The sequence below is a fragment of the Ochotona princeps genome, chromosome 16 (genome assembly GCF_030435755.1).
Source record: "Ochotona princeps isolate mOchPri1 chromosome 16, mOchPri1.hap1, whole genome shotgun sequence".
NCBI classification, from domain to species: Eukaryota; Metazoa; Chordata; class Mammalia; order Lagomorpha; family Ochotonidae; genus Ochotona; species Ochotona princeps.
In genome coordinates this window covers 51,719,865-51,744,725 of record NC_080847.1, presented here as the reverse complement: position 1 = coordinate 51,744,725, position 24,861 = coordinate 51,719,865, and the positions used below count along the sequence as shown (strand labels likewise).

At 55.8% G+C, this 24,861-nt stretch overlaps 2 protein-coding genes across 8 annotated transcripts in view; one reads left to right on the top strand and one right to left on the bottom strand.

The window, feature by feature from the left end:
* The first annotated feature begins 22 nt into the window (after positions 1-22).
* Positions 23-5,038, top strand: LOC131482217 (zinc finger protein 574-like). Of its 2 annotated transcripts, none has more exons than XM_058674522.1 (2): positions 23-170; positions 2,043-5,038. In XM_058674522.1, the coding sequence occupies exon 2, from the start codon at positions 2,063-2,065 to the stop codon at positions 4,790-4,792; it is 2,730 nt and encodes a 909-aa protein (XP_058530505.1). In that variant the 5' UTR covers positions 23-170; positions 2,043-2,062; the 3' UTR covers positions 4,793-5,038. The 2 variants fall into 2 exon arrangements, with proteins under 2 accessions (XP_058530505.1, XP_058530504.1); XM_058674521.1 differs by lacking the exon at positions 23-170 and adding an exon at positions 1,688-1,869.
* A 4,566-nt stretch (positions 5,039-9,604) lies between these two features.
* The window catches only part of POU2F2 (POU class 2 homeobox 2), a 100,024-nt gene continuing 84,767 nt past the window's right edge, over positions 9,605-24,861 (bottom strand). For 2 of the 6 annotated variants that reach the window (XM_058674192.1, XM_058674191.1), the window contains 10 exons: positions 18,790-18,895; positions 18,590-18,681; positions 16,961-17,074; positions 16,732-16,873; positions 16,499-16,647; positions 16,244-16,420; positions 14,955-15,021; positions 13,966-14,170; positions 13,754-13,827; positions 9,605-13,489 (listed from right to left, as the gene is read on the bottom strand). In XM_058674192.1, the coding sequence (XP_058530175.1) occupies positions 13,158-13,489; positions 13,754-13,827; positions 13,966-14,170; positions 14,955-15,021; positions 16,244-16,420; positions 16,499-16,647; positions 16,732-16,873; positions 16,961-17,074; positions 18,590-18,681; positions 18,790-18,895 (1,458 nt within the window). In that variant the 3' untranslated portion in view covers positions 9,605-13,157. The other 4 variants (XM_058674193.1, XM_004597978.2, XM_004597975.2 and 1 more) reach the window with 3 other exon arrangements.

Below are 24,861 nucleotides of genomic sequence, written 5' to 3'. Positions count from 1 at the left end.
AGGAGGAAGGTGGGAGGGGCGTTGCTGAGGGCGGCTCGGGGCGAGTGCGAGGCTGCGGAGCAGGCGAGAGGAGTCGGCCGGGAGCTAGAGAGGGCGCAGCGCTAGGGTGGCCGTGCCGGGGGAGCCGGGGCCCGGGCTCGGGCCCGGGGCGTGCGAGGCGGCCGAGGCAGGTGAGTGTGCGGGCGCGCGGAGGGCTGCCCCAGCGCCCTGCCCTGGCCTTGCGGCCTGCCCTCGTTACTCCGCCTGCGCACTCACGGGCCCGAGGGGCGGAGCGGCACCAACGGCCCGCGGGGCGCGCGCGGGCGGCGGAGAGGGGCCTGGCCGGGGCGGCGGGTGGGAGAGGGGGCTGGAGGCGTGTGTGGGGCTGATTGAGGACGGGCTGGAGGGACCCGGGCGGGAAGCAAGGGTTGGGGTCTTGGAGCTGCCGGCGGTGAGGATGCCGAAGCTACTTTAGGGGAGGAGGGTACCGATGATGGGACTGGGCCAGGACGGAAGGGGTGTGGGGCGCAGGTAGGGCTTAGAGCGCTCTTGGGTGTCAGGGAGGAGTTTAGGGCGTGAGAAAAGAGGTCATTAAAGTCGAGGAAAGGAACGCTGGTTCTCCTGGAGAACAGGAGGCGATAGGGTCTTGCTGTGAGAAGGTTTCGGGAAGTGGTGTCCCTGAAGGGGAAAGTGGAGCTGCAGGGTGGGGAGAGGGTCCAGGTGTGAATTTTGGGGTTAGGATTCAACCAGCAGGCGCGGAGGGCTGGCATTGGGGAGGGGAGATCCTTGGAATGAGCTGGAAAGGAGGGAGAGCTGTAGGCCGGAGAACCCAGAGTGAGCTGGGGGAGGGAATTGGTGTTTTTCTTTTGTTTTTGTTTTTTTGAAGGGAGGGTCTGTTTTAAGTACAGGAAATAAGGCCAAAGTGAAGATAGGATTGGGATTGTTGTGCATGCTAAACATTAGGGAAGTGGCCTTGTGTCCCCCAAATGATAGGCTAGGCTGGTGAGAGGAATTTGATGTCTGGGAGAGTGATTGTGACTGCTGTGTTGGGGTGTTATGGGAGATGTTGATATCCCCAGGGGTGTGTGGGCAAGGGAAGGGAGGCTGGGTACCTCATCGGTGTGTTAGGAGATGTGAGGAATGTTTAACGAAGGGCACCTGGATTGATAGTAGAAGGGGTAGGGGTCCTGGCATGCCTGGGATGGGTCAGGGGGAGGTGGGGTCTTTCTGTAAACAAATGTTGGGTTAATGATCAAGGGGGCCTGGGTGTCCCTTGGTTAGGTTTGGGATGGGCAAAGAGGGGATGTGACTGTTAGTCTGATTGTGTTCAGTGAGTGGGCATCTCTGTGTTCAGTGAGTGGGCATCGGGGACAGATTTGCCTTGGTACCAAGCAGAGATGATTGACAGCATTGACAGATGTCCGAATACCCTATGGAGGGGCTGTCTGGGTGTGAAGACAGGATGTGCTTTTGTGCTGAAGGGTCTGGCTGTCCTGGAAGGGGGAGAGTGTGGGAGAGGGGCTGAGTAGTTAGGAATCTGGATGCAGGGTATGGGATTTAGGCCAACATGAGGCAGTGGAGGGTGGAGGTGAGAAAGGCGTTAGTGGGTAATGGGCTGGGTGGTGGAGAGGAGAGGCCTGAGGTGCAAATCTGGCTGTAAGATGAAGTCTGAGTGTGGGGCAGATGGGCAGAGGTTGTAGGAAAAGTGTGGTGGGGGCCACGCACCTGGGAGAGGGGATGGGTAGGGAGTTGGTGAGGAGAGTGAGTGGAAGAATGTGTGAGTGGAGATGAGGCAGGTTGCTGTGTATGGGCAGCCCCGGAGCCGCTGTGAGGCATGGGAGACGGGATTGGACAGGTTTCAAGGATCTGGTGGGTGGAGTTGACGCAGAGGTAAGCCTTGGGGTAGAGTGCCTGGGAAGGGACTTCCGGGAAGAGGTCACGTTCAATGTTTTTGTCAGGGAGGGGGGTGGGAGGGGAATAGTCCAAGGAAGGTGGAGCAGGAAAGAGACCTGAGGACCAGGAGCAGAGGCCTGACTGCTGTGTATCCTCTGCCCCTCCCATAGCCCAGGGCCTCGCGGGCGCCATGACGGAGGAGTCGGAGGAGACGGTCCTGTACATTGAGCATCGCTATGTCTGCTCCGAGTGCAACCAGCTCTACGGGTCCCTGGAGGAGGTGCTGCTGCACCAGAACTCCCACGTGCCTCAGCAGCACTTTGAGCTGGTGGGCGTGGCTGAGCCCACAGTGGCCATGGCCACCGAGGCTGCTTCCGGCACGGGCCTCTATCAGACCCTGGTGCAGGAGAGCCAGTACCAGTGCCTGGAGTGTGGGCAGTTGCTGCTGTCCCCCGGGCAGCTGCTGGAACACCAGGAGCTGCACTTGAAGATGATGGCGCCTCAGGAGGCAGGGCCGGCGGAGCCACCCCCCAAGGCCCCTGCCCTGAGCTCCAGCGCTATCCACTACGAGTGCGTGGAGTGCAAGGCCCTCTTCGCTAGCCAGGAGCTCTGGCTGAGCCACCGACAGACACACCTGCGGGCCACACCCACCAAAGCGCCTGCTCCGATGGTCCTGGGCTCCCCGGTGGTCCTGAGCCCTCCAGCCGGCCAGGCCCGCGTGGCCGTGGAGCACTCATACCGGAAGGCAGAGGAGGGTGGGGAAGGGGCAGCTGTCCCGGCTACAGCTGCCTCTGTCGCCACCACTGCCACTGCTGCTGAGGTGGTCACTGAGGTGGAGCTGCTGCTTTACAAGTGCTCTGAGTGCTCCCAGCTCTTCCAGCTGCCGGCTGACTTCCTGGAGCACCAGGCCACCCACTTCCCTGCCCCTGTGCCCGCCACTGCCGAGGAGCCTGCTCCACAGCAGGAACCTCTGACCCCTTTGCCCGCCGAGGGGCGCGTGGCTCAGCCCGACCCGCCACCAACCTCGGACCACAGCTATGAGCTGCGCAACGGCGAAGCTGCTGCCACTGCCGCCGTGGGGCGTGATCGTCGGGGCCGCCGCGCGCGTCGGGACCACAGCGGCGAGTTGGCTGGGCCAGCCAGCCCTGAGCTCTTGTGCTCGGCCTGCGACCAGCTCTTCCTGTCCCCCCACCAGCTGCAGCAGCACCTGCGCAGTCATCGTGAGGGTGTCTTCAAGTGCCCTCTGTGCAGCCGCGTCTTCCCCAGCCCTTCCAGCCTGGACCAGCACCTCGGGGACCACAGCAGTGAGTCTCACTTCCTGTGTGTAGACTGTGGCCTGGCCTTTGGCACAGAGGCCCTCCTCCTGGCCCACCGGAGGGCCCACACCCCAAATCCTTTGCATTCGTGTCCATGTGGGAAAACCTTTGTCAACCTCACCAAGTTCTTGTATCACCGGCGTACCCACGGGGCTGGGGGCGTCCCCCTGCCCACAACACCTGTGCCCCCAGAGGAGCCCGTCATCAGCTTGCCTGAGCCAGCCCCAGCCGAGACTGGAGAACCAGAAGCCCTGGAGTCCCCCACAGCTGAGGATGGCTCCGCTGAGCCCGCGGCCCCCGGCTCCTACTGCTGCCTCCTGTGTAACCGGGAGTTTGGCAAGGCCCTGCAGCTGACCCGCCACCAGCGCTTCGTGCACAGGCTGGAGCGACGCCACAAGTGCAGCATCTGTGGCAAGATGTTCAAAAAGAAGTCGCACGTGCGCAACCACCTGCGCACACACACAGGGGAGCGGCCCTTCCCTTGCCCGGATTGCTCCAAACCCTTCAACTCACCTGCCAACCTGGCCCGCCACCGGCTCACACACACCGGGGAGCGGCCCTATCGGTGTGGGGATTGTGGCAAGGCGTTCACACAGAGCTCCACGCTGAGGCAGCATCGCCTGGTGCACACTCAGCACTTCCCCTACCGCTGTCAGGAATGTGGGGTGCGCTTTCACCGGCCCTACCGCTTGCTTATGCACCGCTACCACCACACGGGTGAATATCCCTATAAGTGCCGTGAGTGCCCCCGCTCCTTCCTGCTGCGCCGGCTGCTGGAGGTGCACCAGCTCGTGGCCCATGCTGGGCGCCAGCCCCACCGCTGCCCATCCTGCGGGGCCGCCTTCCCTTCCTCGCTGCGCCTTCGTGAACATCGCTGTGCTGCCGCCGCCGCCCAAGCCCCCCGGCGCTTCGAGTGTGGCACCTGCGGCAAGAAAGTGGGCTCAGCTGCTCGGCTGCAAGCACATGAGGCCGCCCATGCAGCTGCCGGCCCGGGGGAGGTGCTGGCCAAGGAGCCTCCGGCCCCTCGGGCCCCACGGGCCGCCCGTGCCCCAGTGGCAGCCTCACCAGCAGCCCTAGTGGGTGCTGCCCCCACAACCCCTCCCGCACCCGCCCGTCGCCGGGGCCTGGAGTGCAGCGAGTGCAAGAAGCTGTTCAGCACGGAGACTTCGCTACAAGTGCACCGGCGCATCCACACCGGTGAGCGGCCATACCCGTGTCCAGACTGTGGCAAGGCCTTCCGTCAGAGCACCCACCTGAAGGACCACCGGCGCCTGCACACAGGCGAGCGGCCCTTTGCCTGCGAAGTGTGTGGCAAGGCTTTTGCCATCTCCATGCGCCTGGCAGAGCATCGCCGCATCCACACGGGGGAACGGCCCTACTCCTGCCCTGACTGTGGCAAGAGCTACCGTTCCTTCTCCAACCTCTGGAAACACCGCAAGACCCACCAGCAGCAGCACCAGGCAGCCGTGCGGCAGCAGCTGGCTGAGGCGGAAGCCGCTGTGGGCCTGGCTGTGATGGAGACTGCCGTAGAGGCGCTGCCCCTGGTGGAGGCCATAGAGATCTACCCGCTGTCTGAGGCAGAGGGTGTGCAGATCAGCGGCTGACTGCACCAGCTGCCCCTTCAGCACCGCCAGGCTATGTGGCTGCAGGCTCTCCAGTACCCTTCCCCTCAGTGCAAACCTTGCCCTTGCCCTGCCCCGCTGCCACGTATGTCTGTAATTGAATTTATTATTCTGAGGGGGGTGCCCTAGGGTCCTCAATATCTGTTAAGGTGCCTCCCCACTGACCTGTTAGCACTGGTGACTTCAGAGTGGAATTGTTTAATGATTAAAGACTGAGGTGGATGTGGATGTGCTGTTGTCAGGCCTGGTTGTGGGGGATGGAACTTGGGAGCGAAGACGTGAAGTGTGGGATTGGACTCCTCCCATGGCTGTGTTCTCAGCACCCAGAACCATCTGATATGAGCTCAGGACACAGTTGATGGGTTTTAGGGGAGAACCCAGTCATTGGCATGGCCTTTCCTGTGATGCTGGGTGGAGGCAGGATGGGGCTCTTGGCCACTAGAGGGCCCCACAACCATGTGGAAAACCTGAAGCTGGTGACAGGAGCAGCGCCTGCGAAGAATAACCAGTCCTCCCACTTAGAGCTAGATGTGGACTGTGTCCCCTGAGGGCAGGTGCAAGTCAGGCGTGGTCCCAGGGGTGGTGAGGAGGATGACTTCCGGGGCCAGGGCCTGCTGCACCTGTGGTGTACAGAGCCTCATCGAGGGGAGGGTGTCTGAAGCCCCTGGGTTGGACTTTGACTCAGCCAACAGATACTTCTGGAGGAGAGAGGAGTGTTCACATGGCTGGCCGGTGGAAAGAACTCCTTGGAATCTGATTTATTCCAGATCAGATTTATGGAGTAAAGGAGACAGAAAAAAAACGTGATGGTTCACTCCCCAAGCAGCTGCAACGGCCGGAGCTGAGTAGACCTGAAGCCTGGAGCCAGGAGCTTCTTCCAGGTCTTCCACGCCAATGCAGGGTGCCAAGGCTTTGAGCCATCCTCAACTGCTTTGCCAGGCCACAAGCAGGGAGCTGGATGGGATTAGAACCAGCGCCCATGTGGGACCCTGGCGCATTCAAGGCAAGGACTTTAACTGCTACGCTATCGCATCGGGCCCAAGGGGAGTTAGTTTTAATGAAACTCAGGAATGCCTGTGACTGTCCTTTGGCAGGCATTTAGTCCTCTGTTGGTCCAGAGCTGTATGATACCAAGTCGTGGTTTAATCTGCCCAGATAAGAGGAAACGGATTTAGCGTGGCTGCACAGGTGATGACGGAAGAGCCTTCTTCTTTTTTTTTTTTTTTTTGGAAACACTATCTCTTCTTCACCCAACCCTCACTTTGAGACAGAGGTCTTCCATCTCTTCAAATGCCTGCAACACCCTGGTGATGGGCCAAGGCTGAAGCCAGAAGTTTGGAGTTTGTTCTAGGGCTGCCATGTAGGCAGCATGGCTGCTGCATCCCAAGGTGCGTGTCTGTAAGAAGCTGAATCAGAAAAGAGGAGCCGGTGCCTGAACCAGGCACTGTGGCATGGGATGTGCATCTGGGAAGAGCAATTCCTCAAATACTTGTTTCCAGCAGGCTGTGTGGGTGTCAGTAACCGTCCACCTGCTGGCAGCCCAGCATGCTTGGTTCCTGGTTTTGAGATGAAGATGCTTTCCTAAATGGCCTCCTCTGAAACAGAGCCGTCAGGGCCAACACCGTGGCTCAACAGCCTAATCCTCACGTGCGCTGGTTCCAGGCCCAGCTGCTCCACTTCCCATCCAGCTCCCTGCTTGTGGCCTGGGAAAGCAGTCAAGGACGGCCCAAAGCCTTGGGACCCTGTACCAAAGTGGGAGACCCGGAAAAAAGCTCCTGGCTCCTGGCTTCAGATCAGGTTTACTCTGGCCATTGCGGCCATTTGGGAAGTGAACCAACAGATGGAAGATTCTTTGTCTCTCCTTCTTAGTAAATCTGCCTTTCCAATAATAATAATAATAAATTGTCATATCCTGGAAGTTGTATCAAACAAGTGCTTAAAACAGTTGAGGGAGTTATCCTTGCGATAAGACTTAAAAATCAGGGATGATCAGGAAAAGGACTGGGAGTGGGAGAGAACATCACAGGGCGCCTTGTGACCAAAGACAGAGGCAGCGTCGGCAGAGAGCGGCACCGGTCATTTTTGGAAATCACTCAAGACACCCTGGGTCCCCCGTTTGAGCACTGAGCTGTTGCTGGATGCTCTTCCTTGTGTGCATTCCTCCTAAGAGTTGGAGATGGCAAGCCTGTCTGGGCTGACACCAGAAACTACACACACCTGTTGTAAGGAAGGCGGAAGAGGCCCACATAAGCTGATGGCAACAGAACTGTACCAGGCATGTAAAGGAACTGGGCTCAGTGAACAGACTGCAGGTAGACTGGTGGCAAAGCAGTGAGCTCCAAGGTGCCCTCGGCTGCCATGTGCGCCCTTTTATGATTTCTTAAAAGGCAGAAAGGGAAAGACAGAAGACTGCCAGGAGCAGGCATTTCCATGGTCTCCAATGTGGATGCAGGGGCCCAAACACTTGGATGCCCACACAGGCTACAGATGAGAGCTTTACACACCATGCCACAGCCTGGGCCCCCTCTGCCTGGTTCTGTCTGCACTTCCCTGAAGGCACAGGCCTGGGCTGATGGCCCGCCTCCTGTGGATTCTTGTCATGTTCTAGCCCTGCTCTTGAGTGTATGAGGAGAGGAACTCGATTATTTCAAACTTGGCCCAAACCATTCTGTTAATACTTTTCTAAAGTAACCAAACTCCTCTCCAACTCCATCCCATTATCCATGGTCCCTTTGGGCTTCTCTGCTGTATGTGCAGGAACCCAGCCATCTGCATGCCAAACTCGCACCACAGCATGGAACAAGGATTAACCCGCCAGCAAGAGTCAGCGTCATTTCCGATTTGCAGTGCTGAAGTCTTGGGAGATGATGGATCAATACCCAGCCCATGGGCTAGTTTATGCCCAGTGACTTAAACAATAAAGAATATACATCCCTGGGGGTTGGCAACATGGCACAGTAGGCTAAGCTGCTGCCTTTGGCACCAGCATCCCAGATGGACGCTGGTTTGAGTCCCAGCAGCTTCTCTTCCAATCCAGCTCCCTGCTTATGGTTTTCTGAAAGGTCTTCATTTGGCCTCTAGTGGACCTTTGAGCATAGGGGTAGGGATACTTGATAGTTTCCTGGCTCTCTCGTGGTTTTTACTGAAGACAGGTGAGCAGAAATATCCTAAGTGCTGACATCATCTGTCTCATTTAATTCTCAGGACCACCCCCCACAATATGAGGCAGCAACTATCTCTTGAGGACACACATCTAACAAGATAGAACTGAGATGTGAATTCAGGAATTTTCATTCCTCCCTAAGACCTCATTTCTGACCAAGGAGAGAAACTTGTGAACCTTGGCTATTTGAAGAGAAGTAGAACGCCCCACCTCTTGCCCCACGTTCTTCACCACCTTCCCAGGACACAGACCAGAGGAGAGCAGGCATCATTTCTCTCTGTACAGTTTTTACTTTTTTATTTTTTGATGTTTGTTGTTCAGATGAATTGACACACTCAAGTTACAAAAATGGGGCCTTAAAAGAAGCACATTGTACAATGAACAAGCAGTTGGAGTTAAGAACACTGAAACGCTAACCTGCTACCACGAGAAGACAGGTAGGGGGTACAGGACGGGAGGGGAGGGGCCGCCAACAAGGGGCAGACGGAACTGAAATGAGGAGAGGGGCTGGCATGGTGGGAAGGGAGAAAAGGCAGGTCCCCTCTGGGGCCTTTTGGACTCGAGGGTGCCACTTGGTCCCCCTTGCCCACTTCTTGCCACCTTCCAAGTCCCCACCCCTGTTCCAACTGGGAAAAGGGCTGAGTCAATCAGATCTTCACAAGGTAGGTGGTCACCTTGCCTCAGTGCAGCCCTGGACTTGGGACAAGGTGGTAGCAGTGGGCTGAGAGGCCAAGGAGGAGGTAATAAGAGTTAACTCACCTCACACCCTCCCCGTAAGACTCCATGTCCCTTCCCCACCCCACCATGATCCAAAGGCCCTCTGCCAGTTGTCCAGAGAGGCCTCCAGTCACCCTGCAGTTATATAAATAAATAAATACTGAGCCCCTGGGCTTGGAGGGATGAGTGGGTTGGCGGAGGGGCAACAGGGATAATGGAAAGTGGTTGAGGAGGAACGCAGGGGGAGGGGTCACAGACAGTAAATATTTGTCTCCATCCCAGCAACGCTTCTCTCTGGATTTTTCTCTCCTTTGTTTGTCTGTTGAACAAGGAGCTAACATCTCAAGGACAAGTACTTAAAAATATACATTATTATTATTTTCCTTTTCTCCCGCCTTTGTCATCCTAGTCTTGCTTTGGAGACTGTTGAGGTCAAAGTTCAAACCGCACTCAGGAACTGCGGCTTGGAGTTTTTGTTTTTTTTTTTTTTTTAATTTTTATTTTTAATTTTTTTCACTTTTTTTTCCCAACGTATAAAAAGGTAGCGGAGTTGTCTGTGGTTTTATTTTTTATTTAATGGTTAAATCTTTGGTTTGTTTCTTTTTTCTCTTGGAGGCCTTTATCTCTCGCACTTGCCTTTCCCACTCAGAGACCAGTGGGGGCCCGCATGTCTCAGTCTTGCGCAGTCTGTCTCACTCTCTCACTCAGTTCCCCCTACCCTGGGCTAGAGGAAGAAAGAGGCTCCCTGGGACTTGGGTGGGTGAGAAGAGTCCCCTTACCCAGTTCTCCCTGGTGTGAGGCTGGGGACCCTGCCCCGGCCTTTCCCTGGGAAGTATGGAGAGCTCCTCTCCCCTCCCGATCTCAGCCCAACTCCCAGAGGGGCTGGGGTGCCCCAGCCCCTTATTCCTGGTTCTTGCGCCCACCCACCCACCCACCCAACAAGAGAACAGAGACGTGGTTTAGTTACTGGCATCATTTTCTCTTTTTTGGCACAATTGAAAGGCCCACCATTAGGGTAGACCCATCTCTGTCCCCCTCTACTTGCTTAAGTAGGTCAGGATTGGGGAGAAGAGAATTTCAGGGGACACCCTCTTGCTCCAGTCCATCTCTCCTCTCTAGCCCAGGCCCCAGAGCTCACATATCTGATCTAGCCCAGAGCCTGACCAGGGCTCCCCCTCCCCACCCCCACATCAAGCTGCCAGCTCTCCAACTCTCGCTCACACACAGACACACGGACACAGGCTCTGTACAGACCACAAAAAAAAAAAAAAAAAAAAAAAAAGATGAGATAGTTTTGTTTCCCGGAGTCGAGACGGGAGGGGCTGGAGCGGAAGGGGCAGATGGGGGTGGAGGGCACAAGGTCCTCCGTCACCTTCCCAACCGTGGCTCCCTCCAGTCCCCCGGCCCCTTGCCCTGGCTGGCCCCCAGCCAACGATATTTGGTTTCCTTTTTTTTTTTTTAAACATTAAAGTTCTATGAGGTATTTGGTGCCTTATCTCGAGTCCTCGGGGGAGGGGGGCCCAGGGGGGAAGACCTGGGGCTCACCTGCCCCTCCCTCCCTCCCTCCCTCCCCCCTTTCCCAATATTTGGTTTCACAGCTGTAGTTAAAGCTTGGGATTTGGTTATTTTTTCCCTCCCAGGAATTTTCTTTTTTTCTCTTCCCAGTCATGGGGGTTGGATGGGGAAGGCCCCCACCACTCCCAGCTGCACAGGGGTCCCTCCACCAACGTCAGGGCCTCTGCCCCATCCTTTGTCCCCGGCTTCCTCCTCTCCACTGCCCCACTCCCGCACACCTGGTGGGGAGGGCCTGGGTGGGGAGGAAGTAAGATGAGGTGGGTGGTGGTGGTGGATCCTTCATTTTGCTTTCCTTCTTTTGTTGTTTTGGTCTAGAATCAGTTTTCATTTGAGTCATCTCCACCATGCCTTCCATGTGGCCTGTCTTCTTGGAGGGGGTTTTTTGGTTGTAACTGCTTGCATTCTGCTCTGCTCAAGTGTCCTTCCCGTCTCATGGGAGCCGGGGTGCCCTCTCCGCCCTCGGGCTGGGGCCCAGGCCTGCTCGCCGGTCCCTCCTCTTCAGGAAATAAAAAAGGGACAAACTTGGAGGTAGGGAAGGGTGGGAGCCGGTCGGCAGAGACGCTTACATTCCAGCAAAGATGGGTCTGCCAGTGCCAGGCCCCACTGGTGCCAGGAGTGGGGGTAGGCAGCTACTCCATGCTGCCCAGACAAGGCACCCAAGGCCCCTGGGACGTTGGCTGAGTCTCTGCTGCCTCCATGGCCCAGCCCCAACAGTTTTGGTGTCTGGATGGGAGAGGGAGACAGGAGAACATAGAAGCCTGGGGCTTGGGCTGCCTCTCCTCCCGGTGTCTGGCCAAGGCCAGGCTCTATCCTCCCTCGGTGTCTGCCCAGCTGGGGCCAGCCTGCTCTGGTTTCAATGGCTCGCATCCTTCTTGGCCACACTTTGGTTTGAGGAGAGACACAAGAAAGGAAGAGAGCGAGAGGCAAGAGGGCTGAGGAGGAGGGAGAGGAGGGCAGAGACAGAACAGAAATAGAAATCGAAGGAGAGGAATTGAACCACCAAGAGCTGTCAGTTTTCCTTGGTCCATTCTTTTGCTTTCTTACTCCGTATTTTTTTCCTGTCTTTTTTTTTTTTTAAAGCTTTTTCAGTTGATTGGTGGGGCGGGGAGTTCAGGGCTCTTCACCCCATCCCTGACACCCTCTCTCAGCCCCCCACCCGCTTCCATCCACGCTGGCTGAGGGCCAGGCCCTTCCCCAGCTGCCCCCCTCCGGCTTTCCCGAAGACGACGTCCATGAGGTATTTGTGAAGAGAAAGAAGCATCCGTCCTTCTGTCCGCCTCGGGGACCAAGGGCCTGGACCTCTGGGACAGGGGCTTGGCTCCACCTTGCGGTTCCTTCTTGTTCTCGAAGAGTCCTCATCTTCTTTCCCTTATATATATATATATCTATATATATCTATAATTTTTTTTCTAGTTTTAATTTATTGTTTGGTTTTCTGTTTCTGGTTTTTTGTTTTTGTTTTTTGTGGGTTTTTTTTTTTTTTGGTTCAAAACTTCGTTGACCTCCATAATAGCAGGAGGGCAAGGTGGCTCCCAGTGGCGTTTGTCCTCTGTCCCTTGTTTACATGTCCAGGGCTGGGCAAGCACAGGGTCCAGCCAAGACTCATGTCGGTCTTGGGGTGGTGGCCACCACAGCCCCCTCTCCGATGGGGACCAAGGTCATGGCACTGTCCCCACCACGGGACCCTGATGGGGACGCCATCTTGAGGAACCCCACCACCGGGGTGCGTGCGTGTGTGCATGTACTGGGCAGGGAGGGACATTGTCCAGGGTCAGAGGGCACAGGATGAGGAGTGAGGCGAGTCCTCTTTTTGGTTTCTGGTTAATGTCAAAGAACGGGAAGGATCCCACGGATAGGCACTGGAATATGAATTTTTTTAGGTGTGTGTGGGGGAACTGACAGGATGGAAAAAAAAGACAACTTGAATGCCCTCACCTTATCTCTTCTTGCTTGGAATTCCCACCTTCCCATAGGCCAGGGAGGAAGTGAATTCCAGAGCAGAGAAGGGTGACAGGGTCGAGAAGGGACTTGTGAGAGCCGAAACTTGGCAAAACAGCCTAGCCCCTTTCAGAGGGAAAAGCGGGGACATACTGAGGGTGGTGGGGAGAGTCACCCCCAGGCCTGCCCCTGAACTCTCCCCCCTGGCTGGGGGGCAGGAAGAAGTTAAAGCAAAACCCCCTGCACAGGAGGGGGAGCTGGGAGCTGGGAAGAAGGGGACACATGGGAGGGACACATTCTGTTGAGCACAACGCTAAAAATTCTGTACATCCTTTGGATGAAGCTACTGAATATTTGGTGTAAGGTTGTTCAGGCCCTTTCTCTTTCACCTTTTGGAGAAGAACTTTTGGCCAGTAGTCCCGAGTCCCAGCCTGCCTGCCCTGGGCTGTGCCCTGTTTCTGCTGGCCCAGAGCTGTGTTTGCTGGCCCAGGCTCACAGGCTGGTATGTTCCTTCCCTAGCTCCACTGAGGGAGGCCAGGTTGGAGGGGTTGCCCCATAGCCAGGGCTTGGGGCGGAAGGTCCAGCCTTCTAGGGGCTTCTCCGGCCCTGGCTGGGGTTTTTATTTGGCGTCGTAGCGGTGAGAGTGAGCGCACTGAGGTCTGGCTCGCGACTGGTTTTTTGGTTTGATTTTGTGGGGTTTTTGGTTTTTTTGTTTGTTTTCACCTCTGGTTCCTGGGCAGCTGGTTTTTGTTTTGATTCTATTTGGTTTCCTTATTTGTTGGTTTCTTCTTTCTTTTTCTTTTCTTTTCTTTTTTTTTTTTTTTTTTGGTCTTTTCTCCCTTGTCACTCCTGTTCCAAGGACCTCTGGACCCCCCACACTGGCCTCCTAGCCCTCTTTCTAGGTGGAGGACCAAAGTGTGGTCAGAGGAGTGGGAGGGGAGGCATGGTGGGCGCTTACTCCGGCTTAGACCCTGCCTCCGGCCCCCCTGGGCCTCCCGGGGTCTGTGCTGCCACCTCGCTGCACGTAGAGGAGGAGGACGAAGATGAAGAGGAAGAAGAGGAGAGGCCAGGAGATTTGCTGGAGATGGAGGCTGCCACAGCCGCAGCTGCTGCCGAGACCAGGCCCACGCCAGGTGGGGCGCTGAGCAGGGGCAGCCCAGCGTGGTTCAAGAAGAGCGGTGAGGTCACCAGGCCCGGGCTCCCCGGGGCTGCGCCGGCTGCCCCCAGCACCAGGTTCCCGCTGCCATCAAGGCTGGTAAGGGGCAGGGTTCCACCAGAGGCCAGGGCTGGTGGGGAAAGAAAGAGTCTGGGCTGGGGGCATGCTGGGCCAGGTTAGACCTCTGCCTTCCAGCGTCCTGCCCAGAGTGCACCCCCACCCCATCACCCCAGCTATCCCACTGACCCCCATCAGCACCCTTCACACCTTCCCCAGAGGTGAGATGGGGATGAAGAGGCTAGTGATGCAGTGAGCGGGGGCAGGATGGCATGGCTGGAGCAGCGATGTGGGGGGAGGGGCTGTGGCCTAGGGAGTGACATGAGGCAGCACGCACCTTGGATAGTGGCCAAAGGGTTGTTGCTCATGAGGGCTGGACTCAGCCCGGAGCTCAACCCCACCATTGTGCTTCTGCAAGAGGCAAAGCAGAGGCATTAGCAGGGGCAGGGATCCATTAGCAGAGCTGGGTGGGGGCAGCTCCCCACCCTGGAAGCAGCAGCGACCCTGGCCTCTCACCCCCAGCCTCCCCATGTGCAGGTGCCTACTTACCCTGTGCTGGGGTTCAGGCCCGACAAGCCGATGGCCGAGTGGCTGCCTTGAGGGCTGGGGTTTGTGCTGTTGGTGGTAGCCGGGGGTGGGGGAGTGACAGAAGGGATGGAATTGAGGGGGGGCGCGGCCGCACCGCCACCACCCCCACTCCCTCCGGCTGTCCGGCTGGGGTGGAGCGTTCCCACAGCTGAGGATAAGGTAGTAACTGCCAGAGACAGAAAGACAGGGTCTTGAGCTTTCACTCCTCCTCTCACCGGAAGCCCCATATCAATTCCCACTTGTCTCCCCCACCCAGCTCACCTGGCACCTCCCCAGCATCTACTCCCAGGGCCTCGACCACCGTAATCTCAGCAGGAGCAGCTGCCACCTGTTGAGCTCTGCACACCCAACCCAGCACTGCCTTTGCATTGACTAGAACTAGTCCCCAACCCCCCCACCGCCAGGAGATGGGGGACAAAGCCCAGGCCTCCCTCTGGGAGCTGGGGAGGAGGTGCCGGAGGTGGAGCTCCCAGTCTTATGCCAAGGGCTAGGCTGTGCCGTCGGCAAGAACTTGAACCATACATGGGGGATTGTAATAGACATAATAATAGATAATAATGATAGATACAATAATAATCTCCTGGGATGGCTTTGAAAAAGTCAGGCGGTGTGTATCAGGAGCCTTGAAAAAGTTCATGGAAAAAATAGTATTAAAAGGTTAAGTTTCTTTTGGTGCAAAGAATCTTGAAATTCACACTTAGTGTTTTCATAACATGCACTTTCCAGGAACTTTCTGAAATAGCTTGCACATAAATGGAAGGTCAGAGACAGAGCTCCTGCGGCTCCTTTCAGGGACAAATCCTGGGCTCTCCTCACAGGACAGGTTGGAGGTGGGGGAAGGTTGGGGCCCATGCCTGCCTCTCCCAGTCACCCAGAGCCATGGGAGGACCTCGGGCTGCAGCCCACGTCATGCCCTCCCCGTGCCATCCCCACCTTCAGCCCTCCCTGACCTGTTGTGCTCAGACTCGTGGAAGCTTGGGACATTGGCAAGGTCCCTGCGCCCCCCTGGGGTGTGACCTGGAAAGAAAGGAAAGGTGGTAGGAGTAGGCCACTTTCTCCCAGAGGCCTTGCGCCCTGATGTTCTCAGTGACGTGGCGATGGAGACAGGCTGCTCTGGGTACAATGCTGCAGTCGTGTAATGCCATGCGCTTCCCATCACACCCTTCTCCACCTCTGGCCCCAGTGATGCTGAGCCTCAGGTGGGAGCCTTCTCAGCTGAGAGCGCTAACGACCTGGCCTCTGACACTGCCGAGCCCCATGGGAGGTGACTGCACCTGAAGTGCATAGCTTTCTTGGGCAGTTCCTCAGCTCCCTGAAGGAGCACACACAGCCTGCAGGAGCTAGGGGTGCTGAGCTATGGGGAGAACTTCAGCACGGCCCAGCAAGGAAGGAGCATGCCTCAAGAGTGTGCGTGCAGGCGGAGGAGCGTTCTGATGCCAATCTTCCCTTCAAAGCTTGCCATGTCACCTTGCTCGATTCTCCTCGACCCCACCCCCACCTCCTGTCTCCCCTTTCCATCAGACCCAGAAACCTTGCTTAATTTGACAGTAGTTCAGAACCCCGCCTTAGCATCTCAGTGCCCATGTCTGAGTTCCAGCTCCTCGTGCTGGTATTTGGGGCATTTGCCTTCTGACCCATGACGTAAATCGCACTGGAGTTTCTCAAACTGGACTAGGCACTCTCTGGCTTCTAGACCTTTCTGCTCACTGACCCTCTCAGCTGGGAGGCCTTTCTCTTCCTTTGTAACTCTACCCCGTGGACTCCTTTCCTGCACGGCACTGGGGCTGAGGTCCTCGGACAGGGTCACAGCCCTTCCCACCACTGGCAGGGACAGGCTTCAATAAGGATTCTCCCCACGACCCTCCCCACGAAGCGAGGGAAGGGGGCTGGGAGAGCGGTCGCGCCATGGGAGGGGCGGCCCGGTGGTGTCTGACACCATGCCGGCTTGTGCTTGGGCATGGAGCTGAGAGCACCCCAATAATGACACCCTGAGGTGCTCTTGGTGGGGCTCTGAACCTGCACGGCCCTGCATCTGGCTAGCTCAGTGTGTACTGGTGTGAGCTGCCCCTCCACAGGAGACTGCTGCTTCCTGGAAATTGTGTCCCTGCGTGACTGGGCTCTGTCTTGTCTGACACCTGTCCTGGATGGCGCCTCCCCCTGCCTCTATTCTCGGCTCTGTGGATAGCCAGGCCAGCTGCACTGCCAAGTCCCCTTGCACGTGCCCCGGGGGTCCCTGTACCAGATGGGGGCTGTAGCTGGCCGGCTTCCCCGGGCTGGGCAGCATGGGGGCGGCGCTGCAGGGGTTGATGCGTTTCTCCTTCTGGCGCCGGTTACAGAACCAGACGCGGATCACTTCCTTCTCCATGTGCAGCTGCTCGGCGATCAGCAGGATCTCCTCTGAGGTAGGCTTCTGGTTCTGTGGGCAGAGGGCTCTGGTCAGCCATTCCTTCCCTCACCTCCCACCCCGGGACCGCCAAGGAGGGCAGGCCCTCACCGCTAGAAAACTCTTCTCTAAGGCGAAGCGGACATTTGTCTCAATGCTGGTCCTCTTCTTGCGTCTACGGCCGGGCAGCCCATCAAAACCCAGGCTGGGGCTGCTCAGCTGGTTGGGGCTGGGCAGGCTTGAGTCCACAGACATAGTCTCTGTGCCAGGAGATGTAGGCATTAGAAGGCGCCTCCCATGGCCCTGTCTGCCTACCCCTTCCCATCACCTTTGCCCAGGCCCACCTGCGTCGTTGAGCCACTTCTCCAGGAGGGGCTTGAGTTTGCACATGTTCTTGAAGCTCAGGTTGAGGGCCTCGAAGCGGGATATGGTCGTCTGACTGAAGTCGTTGCCATAGAGCTTGCCCATGGCCAGGCCCACATCACCCTGCGTAGACCGGGTGTGAATGGGGCAAATGTCAGGGCCACGCCCCATCCACGCCCACACCACCCAGCCTGCCAGGCGAGCTCCCACCTGCGTGAAGCCCAGCTTGATGCGGCGCTGCTTGAAGGTGCGGGCAAATTGCTCCAGCTCCTCCAGATCGCTGGGTTCCTCAGGGTGGGATGGTGGCTCCAAGCATTTGGGGGGCTGGGGGTGCAAGAAGTGTGGGGTGGGCACGAGAGGAGCGGGACAGGTCACAGTCTGACGGAGTGGGCAGGTGGGTGGGATGCAGGACGGAGGACCAGGATGGGGCTCCATGTTCCCCCTCCCTCTGGACCTTCCTGTGACCCAGCCATTGCCTGCAGACTTTCCGGCTCTGTGGCTTCTTATCAATCCCTTTGTAAAGGAACGCTGCTGCTCTGTCCCATTCAAGCCTGCACTGTCCCTGCAGTTGGGGGTGGGTGCTCCTTTCTGCCTGGGAATCCAGGACTTGGCCCTGGGGACCTGCTGCCAAACTTTTAACCCCCTTGGGTTTTACTTTCCACCTTTGCAGGTTGATGGAACCAGCACAACTGCTCTGCCTAAAAAATGGGGAGAATCCAGTTAAAACGGAAAAGAGTAAACCTGAATGCAAACTCAACTTTAGGTGACAGTAATGGGTCAGTGAGCTGGAACGCACATGCCACCCTGGTGGGAGATGGTGGTCCTTCAGCCGACAGCGCATGCACACAGCAGCGTGTACACGGAGTAGCTCTCTCTCCCGCTCAAGTTTGCTGTGAAGCTAAAACTGCTGCAAAGCAGTTGAGTCTTTTGCAATGAGTTGTTTGTAAATTAAAAAAAATAGATTAAGAAAATTGACAGGGCGGAGAATGGATGAATAAAGGAATTTGCAAAGAAGCAATAGTTCTGTCTGGAACGATTCGCATCCTGAAATGAAGGGTCTGAAGCCGATGCTGGGTGCAGCGATGCTTGTCTCCTGAGTCTATCCAAAACCCTGGCCAGACGTGCTCTGGGGCTCAGATGCAGACTGTAAACCCAATGAGTTCTGGGGAAAAATCCATAGGACCACTTGCCTTTCAGGGCATTTGGGATGTCAGGACTTGGGCTAAGACCTCTAAACCCCTCAGGCTTCCTGGAGTTCTCACACTTCTTGAAAGCAATTTTCAAAAATGGATAGAAAAAAAAAACCTTCAAATCTATAAAGGGTGGTGAAAAAAATTTATGAAATGGAAAAACAGGCTTGGGGTCCAAGAGTGCGTTGAAGTGCCTGCGGGCTGGGCCGCTCGCTGGTGCTGTCACCACGGACATGCAGATGCAGTCTTGTCGAGGCTGCATGTTTGTGAGGAGAGGCTAGAAGCATGGGACTTGCTAGGAATTTGGTTTTCAAATAAAACACATCTTTGGGCCCTTATTTTGAGTCTAAAGGTTTACAAGGCCCTGGAATTCTGCCATCAGATTCTTTAAAGGGTTAAGAACCACTAGACTCGGTCCTCTCCCCTCATTCTATAGGGGAAGGGACTGACCTATGCAAGGAGTGGCTTGCCTGAGGTCTCAGAGCAAATCAGTGGCAAGTGTGGCTGGGCCCCAGGTCCCCCAGCTGCTGTCCTGATGGCCCTGGCTGTGGGCTGGGCTAGTGGAGAGCAGAGGGCATCTACCACCATGCTGCCCCTGTTCACCCAGCCCCTCGGTAAGCTTTGGCACATGCCAAGGGGACAGTCTCACCTGTGTGGGGAGCCCAGCTCGGGGCTGGGAGGTCAGAAGAGCTCCCTGGGTTTGCTGAGGTAGCTGGAATAGATTTGGTGTCGGTAGCAGGCCTGGGGAAATATGAGGGGAGGGGGAAAACCAGGGGTAAGGCATGAGGGAGAGGCAAGGGAGTTTTTTGACAAGCAGCAAGGCAGTCATGGTGGGGAAGAGGGTCTTACCTGGCTGACCTTGCTGGGCCTGCGGCAGCAGGAACTGAGCAGGTGGCTGGAGGTGGTGGCCGGGCACAAGCACCAGCTGCTGAAGCTGGAGGAGCTGCTGTATGTCCTGCAGGGGGAGAGAGGGCCTCAGTGCCAGCTGGGAGCATGCCACTCCCCTCACCTGAGCCATGGGAAGCTGCTCAGGACAGGAGAGAGCCCCTCAGTTACCAGTGGCACCCAGAGACTTCTCTTGGCCATGGGGTCACGGATGGACAGTCCTAGTCGGACTCACTCTTCATCCACCTCTTCTTTCTCGATTAAATATTTGCCTTGTCTACATTCCCAAAGAGCAGACAGGGTCGTTTAAAAATGTAAACCAGATAAGCCTTCCCTCCTTTTAAAATCCCCCAAAGTGAACGCGAAGATGTCTAGAATTAGCTTTGACATACTCCAGCAGGTGGCACTGCGGACATCCGCACACCCTGGGAAACCTGGCGGCACTGTCGGGTTGAACTGTCTCCCTGACTCCAACAGACAGCTTGGAACCCTAACTTCACGATCCTTGGCCTGGGCTCTCCATAGATGGTTATGGCGGTGGGACCTATTCCAGAATGACTGATGTCCTTATGAAAGGGGTCGGGGCATTTGGATACAGAGACAGGCATGGACAGAGATGTGAAGAGGCACAAGGGAAGGGGCTGCTCCCAGGCTGAGAGTAAGATCCTCTCCTTGACTCCACGCTTGTGGCGTCCAGGGCTGCGAGGCAGTGAGTGTGTGCTGTGGAAGCGCCCACTCTGTGGCCTTTGTTAAGGCAGCTCTGGCACATGGAAGCGGAGCGAGTTCCTGCCTCATGGGGCCTGGGAGCTCACTCCAGGTCAGCGCTTGTCCGTTTACACGACGTGGGGGGGAGACCAGCAGAGCGTTTTAGAGCCTGGGCGTCTGTCGGAAGCAGAAGGAGCTCCTCACCTGGCTCGGCAGCCATCTCAGCACCGCACGGAGGGGGCAGCCTGGAAGATTCTGCTGGGTCCCATTTGCTGGAGCTTGGGGGGGGGGTTCTCTAGTGCCAGCTTGGTGCGCGGATGTTCACTTAACTGTACACTTAGGATTTGTGCACTTCTCTGTATTTTTAGTATGTCAATTAAAGCGTATCCTTTAAAAAATGGAGGGGATGAGGTAGAAAAAAAAAAAAGGAGAGAAAAATGCCCAAAGAAGCAAGGAATGTAAATGTAAAGGAATCGAGATGAAATCCTATTTGCCCGTGGTGACTGTCTGTGGAACTGAGTGATGGGTACATGGCTTTGATGTTTGAACACATTCAAAAGGAAAAGCAACATCCTCCTCACCACACACACACACTACCATCCAACGCCCCCATTAGAAAGGACCTGTGAGGCCCTTTACACTGAGGCCCACCCCTTCAACCTCAGCTTCTCCTGCCCTCTACAGTCAGTCCTTTCTGCTTTTCAACTACACCAACCCAGGTTGGGTGCTGCGGTTCAGAGTGAAAGTGCCCACTTGGTATCTCTGCAGCTTCTGTTGGAGTGTGTGGTCTCTTCTGATTCAGCTTCCCACCAATGTGAAACCGGGCGGCAGTGGAAGCTGCCTCCCGTGCCTGAGCCCTGCCACGCAAGCAGGGGAGCTGGATGGAACTGCAGGCCCCGCCTTGGCCCAGTGCAGCCCTGCCTAGTCTCAGGCATCTGAGGAGAGAACCAGCAGCTGGGAGATCTCTCTTTGTCTCTCTCTTTGTTGCTCTGCCTTTTTTTTCTTTTTAAAAAGATTTATTTGTGTGTTTGAAAGGCAACTAGACAGAGAGGAAAAGAGAGAGAGAGGGAGATGGAGAGACTGAGTCCCATCTGTTCATTCACTCCTGAAAAGATTGTCATGGCCAGAGCTGGTCCAGGTCAAAGCCAGGAACCTGGACGCAAGTCTCCCACATGGACACAGGGGCCCAAGTATTCACGTCATCATTAGTTGCTTTCCCAGGCACACCAGCAGGGAGCTGGATTGGAAATGGAGCAGCTGAGACCTGAACTGGTATTTGTGTGGGATGCTGACACTGCTGCACCACAATGTGTATTAAAAAAACACACATTTATTTCCATCTCCTTGAAATGCAGAGTGAGATGAGAGAGAGAGAGAGAGACAGAGAGAGAGAGAAATCTTACATTTTCTGGTTTACTTCTCACATGCCCACACCAGCCAGGACTGGGGAAGGCCAAAAGCAGGAGTCTAGAACTCTATGGGAATCTCCTACATGGATGACAGGGGCCAAGCACTTGAGCAGTTTCCTGCTGTTTCCTAGGATGAAGTGGCAGGAAGCTGGACTGGGAGTGGAGTGGCTTAACCTCAGGAGCAGCAGGGACCCACCTGCTGCCTCCCACGTTGGATTAGAACCAAGCAGCCAGGACTCAATCCCAGGCACTCAGACATGGGGTGCGGATGTCCCAAGCAGTGCCTTAACCTGCTGTACCACAATGCCCACCGAGAGGGTAACTCAGGAGGCTCTTTAGCATACTAAATAACAAGAGCCAAATAATAGATCTAATGACTGCAACCCCAAATCAAAGATAAATGGAAACCATTTTGAGAGATCTGTAACAACTGTAAGGATAAGAGAATTTATGGGGACTGCCATTGTGGTGTAGTGAGTTAAGCTGCCAATTAGGGTGCTGGTATCCCATATCAGAGCACCAGTTCAGGACCTGGCTGCTCTGCTTCCGACCCAGCTCCGTGCTAACGGACCTGGAAAAGCAGCAGAAGACAGTCCAACTGCTTGGGCCACTGCCGCCCACGTGGGAGTTCCTGGCTTCGGCCTGGCCCAAGCCAGGGTGCTGTGGTTGTTGGAGAAATGATCTAGTGGATAGAGGATGTGTGTGTGTGTGTGTGTGTGTGTGTGTGAGATTCTGTGTTGTCATGCCTTTCAAGGTTAGCGGTGTGGCACAGCAGTTCAAGCCACAGGCATTGCAAACGGATGCTGGCTTGAGTCCTGGCTGCTCTACTTCCAATCGAGCTTTCTGTTAATGCATCTGGGAAAGCATGTGGAGGATGGTTCAAGTGCTTGGGCCTCCCCACCCATATGCAAGACATACTAGAAGTTCCTACCTTTGGACCGGCTCAGTGTTCTAACTATCGCAGCCATGCGGGCAGTGAACCAGCTGATGGAAGACGTCCTCTATCTGTAACTCTGCCATTCAAGTAAAAATAGATTTATTTATTTTTATTGAGAGGCAGATTTACAGAGAAAAGGAGAGAGAGAGAGAAAGATCTTCCATCTGCTAGTTCACTCTCCAAGTGGCCACAACGGCTGCAATGGCTGAGCCAATCTGAAGCCAGGAGCCAGGAGCGTCCTCTGGGTCTCCCATGCATGTGCAAGGTCCCAAGGCTTTGGGCTGTCCTTGACTGCTTTCCCAGGCCACAAGCAGGGAGCTGGATGGGAAGTGGATCAGCCAGGATACGAACTAATGCCCATATGGGATCCTGGTGAATGCAAGGAAAGGACTTTATCCACTAGGCTATCATGCCACGTTCATAAATGAATCTTTTAAAATTAAAATCCCTGCATTTCATTAATGATGAAGTCCAAGTACCACTAACACAGTTGGTCCTGTTTCCCCCTTCACAGTAGAAGAAAAATATTTTCAGGAAAAAGATAGCAAAAACTGATGGGTCATTTTTTTCCTGTCCAAGTTGGTGGACACTCTTAAAGCCCACCCACAGATGCTTCCTGAGGATGGTCCACGGGCGCAGGTTCCTGTTCAAAAGTACAACCCAACCTCAAGGTGACTGTAACAGCTCAACAACTTGGCGTGGCCCTCAGGCTCCAGTCAACACCTGCTCAGCCCAAGCCTGGCCGCTGCCCCTCAGGCTGCAGCCCAAGCCTGGCCACTGCCCATCAGGCTGCAAGGCTGCAGCTCAACGCCTCCTGGTTGCCCCTCAGGCTGCAGCCCAACCTGGTGCTTGCGCATCAGACTCCAGTTCAACACCTCCTGGTTGTCCCTCAGACTCCACAGGCCCCCTCTCCTCATCTCGCCTTTCTCTCCACACAACTGCCTTCCCAGCTCAGATCCAATCACACTGGTCTCCTTTCCTGTTACCAAACCCAAAAGGAGCCTTTGCTCTTCCCTCTTTTAGATCTGTGCGTGGCTGCCCCGTGACTCTGTCAGAGAGCCCTGCTCCCCAAGGCCTTCTCTGGCTGCTGGCTGTGACCAGGCCCCTGCCTCCTCCGGCCTTCTGGGTCACAGCCTCTTTCCTTCACTGCATGTGTGAGTTTCCCATCTGTGCTCTCTCTCCCAGAGGGAGCGTTGGCTCCATGAGGGCACAAGTGTGTCTACCTGATCTCTCCAGAGATGTCTGGGTACGGTGATGTCCATGAAATGTTTACTGACTAGAGGGACAAAGGAGAGAGACCAAGAGAGGAGGCAGAGTGGGGAGTGGGGAGCGTGTGAATGGTGAGTTGGCTCGGGAACAGCCGATAGGGGGCCCCAGTTCCCCACAGTTGAGAGCTAGGGTGGCCCTCTGGAGCCACTGGGGGCATGTTGTGTCTGAGTCAGACAGTGGAGAACTTAAAGCAGCGAAGAGATGCCGAGGACCCCATGCAGATTTTGTGGTTCAAGTGTTCTGTTCCTAATCTATGAGCAACAGTAGTGCTTTATGTGAAAGTGAGAGAGACAGAGAGAGAAAGCATCCACTGGTTTCCTCCTGCTGTAACCAGGGCTGGGCTAGGTCAAAGCCAGGGACCCGGAACTCCATGCAGCTCTCCTCTGTGGGTGGCAGGGACCCTAGCATTTGAGCCATCATCTGCTGCCTCCCAGGGTGCACAATGAAAAAGCTAGAACCGGGATCACAGTCAGGACTTGAACTCAGGAGATCCGGGGAGGAACGCAGGCATCCCAAGCCGAGTGTTAGTCCATGTGCCAAATGCTGTTGAATCTTGAGCACCTTTGCACCACTCCAACCCTTCCCCAAGAAGTGATCAGCAAATTTTCAACAAACGAACAAGATAAAAACCTCAAGAGGAGCTGACTGTGCCTTGTGACATAGAGTGGCCCAAGGTAGGGGCAGAAAGATAGATACACAACTGATAGATACACAGGTGACCTGGAGTGTTACTGCCTCTTGCCCACTCTCCCATCTGAGTTTGGTTCTGCCAGGGAGGAAGAGAAAGCCATGAGAGTGAATTTGAGGAGGCTTGGGCCCCAGAGCGGCCGGCCGTGACATGGCCCAGGTGTTGTGCCTCACTCCAGTGCACAAGGAAGACGGCCCACTTCACACAGCTCTCACCCCCGCTGCTGGCCTGCAGCCTGCAGCCTCCAGGTCTGAGACGGTGCTGGCCTCCGTGCGCGCCTGCAGCCTCCAGGACTGACACGCTGCTGGCCTCCGTGCGCGCCTGCAGCCTCCAGGTCTGAGACGGTGCTAGCCGGAGGGCCCAGACTTGTTCGTCGTTCCTGACAGCCTCACCCAGTGACCAGTTTCAGAGCTCCATTCTAAGACAAGGACACAACTTTGCATTAAGTTCAGAGGTCTGGGCTCTGTGTAAATTGTCTTGAGATAAACCATTCAAAAGGAGGACAGCAGGATGGGCCATTTGGCCTCATGGTGAAGACATCAATGACTCCTATCAGAAATGCCCGAGTCTCAGTCCTGGCTCTGGCTCTGACTCCTGACCGAGGCTGACCCTGGGAGGCAGCAGTGATGGCTCGGGGACCTGGGTCCCTGCCCCCCGGGGTGAGAGAGCCAGAGCAGGTTCTTGGCTCCTGGCCTCAGCCTGCTGCAGCCTTGATGTTGCTGGCATTTGGAGAGTGGACCAGTGCATAGGAGCTCCGTCTGTCTCTCAAATAATAATAATAATAATAATACATAAGATAAAATAAGGACAGGATGGGTTTGGTGCGCACGGAAAGGAGAGCTGTGGACATACAGGTTCCACTGAACAGGGGACGGTTCTGGCTTTCACTACACAGCCCAGTGGCTAGAGACAATAATCATGTACTGAAAGAAATGATTTTAAATGTTCTCGCTCAGGGCCTGGCATGGTAGCCAAGTGACTAAATTCTTGTCTTGCATGCACCAGGATCCCGTACAGCCGCCGGTTCT

Coding starts and splice junctions, on each gene's coding strand:
- LOC131482217 (XM_058674522.1), top strand. CDS start 2,063: ATGACGGAGGAGTCGGAGGAGACGGTCCTGTACATTGAGCATCGCTAT.